This window comes from Triturus cristatus, chromosome 11 (genome assembly GCF_964204655.1).
Source record: "Triturus cristatus chromosome 11, aTriCri1.1, whole genome shotgun sequence".
Taxonomy (NCBI): domain Eukaryota; kingdom Metazoa; phylum Chordata; class Amphibia; order Caudata; family Salamandridae; genus Triturus; species Triturus cristatus.
This window is the reverse complement of record NC_140594.1, coordinates 988,514,042-988,520,041: the sequence shown is the minus strand read 5'-3', so window position 1 is coordinate 988,520,041 and position 6,000 is coordinate 988,514,042. Positions and strand designations below refer to the sequence as shown.

Genomic DNA, 6,000 nt, shown 5'->3' with positions numbered 1-6,000 from the left:
AAAAGCAGAATGGACAGTCACCCATGTTTGCTAAATGTGGTCTTGCGGCAGGATAGTTTCCCCCAAATGACTGAATTACGCAAGTGGGCATAATATTAGCTGTAATTCTACTTCAAAGAGTAGCATTTTGTCACATAAAATTATAAGAATTATGCTCCAAGAGTGATGAGGTCGTTTCCAGGCATAGATGTGAAATTTCCTGGCAGTGATTGACCAGCAAAATTCTCATTTCTTGATGAGCCAGGTTACAATATTGACATTTAATGCAATAGCAAAAAATCTAGTTTACTTGTTCAAAGTTATGTAAAGTGCACATTAAATGCAGACCTAGCAACACAAATGTTACACAAATTATTCAGACAACACAACTTCTTAATCTATCCACACACACACATTTTTCATTATAAAACCCAAAATCAAAATGGATTGACTGTCTCAAGGCATGTTTATTCATCCTATGTTGCATCACAATATGTTTCTGCTAACAGTTGTTGATCTGTCCAGCACAGATACCTCTGTATCATCTTTAGATTTAAGCTGCAGTCCCGAGAACATGATTAGCAATAGATTTCACAGCCAGCATAGTTTCTTGACAGGTTGGCTTTATGAAGTACTCAGGGAGGAGGAATCCATAATCGCCCGTGTCACGAAGTTCAAAGCCGAATGAGTACTTGATGCCATAATCATAGGCCCAGTCAACCGATGAACCAGCAGTGGGATCTAAAATACACAATTAATGAAAACAATATATGACTAACACTGGAAAACACACTGTATACTCAGAGCAAACACTCATCAGAGCTTTAGAAGTTTAGAAAAATGCAATAGCAAGTCTTGTATTAAGATCATGTCAAGTTTACTCTGCTGTTGATAGTAACTGTTTAGGGTGTGTGAAACTGTAAATTTTATTTCCCTTCAAAACTTCTGGAAAAGGTCCTCAAATTATGCGAATTGAGATTTGTCTATATCTGGAGTGAAATTTGAGGCAATACCTTGAGTTAAAAGAACACACAAGATACTTGAAGAACACCAGTTAAAGTGGAAATGGGGGTGTTTTCTATGCAAATCAGCCTCCTGCATTTGAAAATTAATCAATGTCTAAGGCCAAGCTGAACAATTATCACAAAATTTGTGTAAATCAAAATCACCAGTTTTGCAAATTTTACTAGCGTAATAAAATATCACCCAGTCCTTTGGTAGATCCTCTGGCCAGAACTCTGTTCAAGTGAGTTGACCCGTCTCTCTCAAAAGCCACTGTCACACTTAGGACATGTTTAAAGTTTCCTCTATCAACACACCAGTTTCCACCATATGTATTCAAGACACTTATCCATATCTGGGCCAGTCACCCACATTGATAGCTCTAATTAGTGCAGCAAGGGCCATGCCTGTGATTGGTTGATTACACTCATATTTTGGCTTTTTCAAGGCAAAAACATGGGTATGACAGACATTTTTCTTGCTTGTGTTATGAGTCATGACACACTTGCACATCACTGCAGTCACTGCCAGAAAGGATTGGATCTCAATAAGTAAGGAGTTCTGAACTCCATCCGTTAACTAGGCGCTGGATATCTAGCAATATACTTGTAAATAGGATTGGATCTTTGATCTTAAATGTTCTTTCATTACTGTATGTCAGAACACTGAGTCTTCAATATTGTGTTGCCATACTTTCTATAACAATGACTGAAAAATCAGAAATGTAAGTCTATACTGGTAAATTCAGATTTACCATTCTTAAAACATATATATAGAGTTATGTATAGTTAGCAATTACTCACCTCTATATAGTTATCTTGTAGATAATTTTGTCGTCAATTTGTTTGTCCTACAATATTAGAGGCTCAATATTCAGCAACCCTACTCTGGTAACTTCCTGCCCTATTTCCATCGCTGTGCACAAATATTTTGTGTTTATCAATATATTAATAGGTATCTCCTGCCCATTGGTGCACAGTGAAATTACGGTTCAGTGACTAAATATCGATGGACATAATATAGAATGCCCAAAATATCGACGCCAAAATATAGAAGGACAGAATATCGACTCCCTATCTACAATCAGGTAAGTACTAAAATATCGATTCCAAAATATAGAATGTTAAAATATAGTTAGCTAAAATATTGAATTTTTTAAATGTATTAAAAATAATATAAAAGTAATTAAATATTAAAAACAATTAAATAAAACATACATAATATAATATAAAAAAGCTTAAAATGTAAACATAATAAAAGTAATGTAAAAAAAGTAGAGCTTTTGTTGGATAGTGAGGGAGTAAAAATTACTATTCCCACTCCAGTGAGTGCAACAGTAGGGAAAACGTTGGATAGCGTAGGGGTAAAAATTACTATTCCCACTCCAGTGAGTGCAACAGTAGGGAAAGCGTTGGATAGCGTAGGGGTAAAAATTACTATTCCCACTCCAGAGAGTGCAACAGTAGGGAAAGCATTGGATAGTGGGAGGGTAAAAATGACTATTCCCACTCCAGAGAGTGCAACAGTAGGGAAAGCGTTGGATAGCGGGAATGGAAGAATTACTATTCGCACTCCAGTGAGTGCAACAGTAGGGAAAGCGTTGGATAGCGTAGGGGTAAAAATTGCTATTCCCACTCCAAAGAGTGCAACAGTAGGGAAAGCATTGCATAGCGGGAGAGTTAAAATTACTATTCCCACTCCAGAGAGTGCAACAGTAGGGAAATCGTTGGATAGCGGGAAGGGAAAAATTGCTATTCCCACTCCAGTGACTCCAACAGTAGGGAAAGCATTGGATAGCGTAGGGGTAAAAATTACTATTCCCACTCCAGAGAGTGCAACAGTACAGAAAGCATTGGATAGCAGGAAGAGAAAAATTACTATTCCCACTCCAATGAGTGCAACAGCAGGGAAAGCGTTGGATAGCGTAGGGGTAAAAATTACTATTCCCACTCCAAAGAGTGCAATAGTAGGGAAAGTGTTGGATAGCGGGAGGATAAAATTTACTATTCCCACTCCAGAGAGTGCAACAGTAGGGAAAGCGTTGGATAGCGGGAAGGGAAAAATTACTATTCCCACTCCAGTGAGTGCAACAGTAGGGAAAGCGTTGGATAGCGTAGGGGTACAAATTCCTATTCCCACTCCAGTGAATGCAACAGTAGGGAAAACGCTGGATAGTGTAGGGGTAAACAATATTTTGAATTCGATATTCTGGGCAGTCGATATTTCTGAATTGATATTTAGGGTGTTCACCTGAAATTTCACCAATGATTGTTTCATACATTGATATCTCTTCACATCCATTAGAAGGCTAGCTGTTCCATATTGGAAAAGTCAACATGTGTCAATAGTTCACAAATGTTCCCAAGCACATGTGCTTTTTTCTACTGGATATATAATTTTGTACATGAGGAAACCCCTCCCCATCCCCTCATTAAATATGACAACCTTCCATTCCACTCCTAACATGAAAATGCACTTACTCCTGATTTTGCCAAAAAGAAAAAAGCATGTGTTTAACGGATATACTTCATTATAGATGTTTATAGTAGGTCTCTAAGAAATTGGCTACTACTCATTAAATACGCAGGATTGTGAAGCACAGGAAAACAAGATGTTGCAATGTATGGCTCTCTTTCCTGTCTGCCATGAAATATAATGCAATCTAAATTAATTATTAGGCTCTGAAATACAATAACACTTCTGTACAAGCATGACCAATGCACGTCTGATGTTTGAACACTTTATACAGACGTTGGTTAATATAGTGGATATTTAACTGGCAACAAATCTCATATACATAGTTAGGAATTAGAAAGATAGGAGCATGGTCTGGTAGATGACCACTCAGTGTGTGTTAGTGCTCAAAGCTGCCTAGTTTGCTGACCAGAACAGGCTAACAAAGCTGGTTTTATGAAGTGGATGTAGAAATTGAAGAAACAGCACATCTAACTGAGAAACAATAATGTTAGGATTTCACAGGATCAAGATCATGGCATTTATTCACTAATAAATAAATAAGACCTAAATGGAGACGACTTCTTGCAAAAGATTGCATGTTCCAATGATATTGCAATATCATAATGTCAAGTAAATCTAACCAGACCAACATTATGTAAAACCAACAAGAAATGTATTCAAAGATAGTACTCTGTATATCACAATTGATAATAATTCAACCAAGGAATTTCAAAAGATCTTGAATGATATTCACGAGAAAGTCCTCAATGCAATTGCATAAAAGAAAATAAACAATACATTTTCCCATCTACCAATCTCAAATGACCATGAATATATCTTACTGAAGATCACAAAGTTCACATCAATTCACCATTCAGAACTATGTGTTATGTAGTTCTATAGACAAAGCAGCAGGTAAATACATCAATTATTTCTTCCAACCTCTAGTACAACAAAGTAATTTGTCTGTGAAAAGTACCTTTGAGATTTGGAGAAAAATCAAAAACTTTCAAATCGCTGATAGAATTCAAATCGTCTTACATACAGATGTTTCGAATGCTTTATATACCTGAAGGGTACATCATGGGGGCTTGCACAACTTAGATTGGGCACATTTGAAGCATGAGATGAAAGGAGCTAATAAAGATTTCTTTGTGCTATATTTTTCATTTTATTCTTTATATTTCAAATAGGATAGCAATTTATACCAATGAGATAGAAACTCATGACTTTGTGGATTAGATTGCAATGCAAATATAGTTATGTCTGAGTTTGAGGATGAAAACATTTATAAAACAATGAATGGAAAGAGAAAGTACTCATTTACTTGTAGTATATTAACAATATTTTTGTCATTTGGAGACGTCAACAAGAAATACTAGTATGCATAATCAATGAGCTTAATACCTAAATTATTGTATATAATTCAGCAAAAACCTAAGTTTAAAACAAACTGCTTTTTTATGTACTGGTAGAGACTGATGACAGGACACTGCAAATGAGTATGTATGGCAAATCCACTGATAATGATAAAAACAGTTTGTTGCTTTATCAAATTTTTCATCCTGAAGATATTGAAAATATCTGCCTTATCTCAAATTAGTCTGACTTCAATTAATAACATCACAGAAAACAACATATGTACATCAGGAATATGAATTTTGACAACGATTTAATAAAGACTAAGGGGATATTAACAAAGTGTAACAGATGATGAAAAATCACATCAGCAATATTCCATGAATTGTTTCTAAGTATGCTACTGCCAGTAGTAACATCAAAAGGATCATCAATAAAAGTTGTGAAATAGTGACATTTTATCCAGATTTTCAAGGAATGTTTACAAAAAAACGTTATTTGTATACCTGCAATCCAGGAGTATTAAAGAAACAGTTACTGTAGCTAAACACTTACAGCAAAAAGCAGGCTTTAAATTGTATTTTCTGTAACTAAACTGTGTACAATATGTGATACAAATGATTGTGTGTGTGCTTTTACATGTCCTTGTGGAAGAACATGATTAATTATGATTATCAGAACATAAAAGCGATATATGCAACAGAAATCCAAAATCTTCAGTAGCTACACTTTTGGATCTGTATAGGCTTAGTATTAGTCTACTAAAATTTTTGATCTTGGAAATTGCATGATCAGATGGTGAACATGACTGTCATAAGGCTTTGTAACTATAAGAAAATAGATGGATAAAATTATTGGAAAATATGCAACTGCAAGCACTAAATGATAGAGTTGAGATGTTATGCTTTCTATGATATTGTATATTAAAATTTGTAGGTAGAATTTAGACTGTAATTCTTTATATAATTTGAATTGAGTATCAGATTAAACTACTTGATTCATCTTTTCACTTTGTTTTGATCCCATTTCACACTTGTATTACAGATCATTGTTAGTTAGTGCCTGCAGTTCTATTTATCTCATTTCAAATTTGGGTAATTTAAATTTAGCGTACCACAGATTCTGATATATTAACACTATAGGTTGTGTAAGAAAAGGGGTTATTAGTTGGGAGGGTATAAGTCCAAATAATATGTCCAAAAT

General features: G+C 35.0%; 1 protein-coding gene across 1 annotated transcript in view; it reads right to left on the bottom strand.

The window, feature by feature from the left end:
* Positions 1 to 426: 426 nt before the first annotated feature.
* The window catches only part of LOC146785787 (mast cell carboxypeptidase A-like), a 330,342-nt gene continuing 324,768 nt past the window's right edge, over positions 427 to 6,000 (bottom strand). Inside the window, exon 11 of the mRNA XM_085635046.1 lies at positions 427 to 720. Coding sequence (XP_085491172.1) covers positions 533 to 720 — 188 coding nt within the window. The 3' untranslated portion in view covers positions 427 to 532. The remainder of the gene's footprint in view (positions 721 to 6,000) is intronic.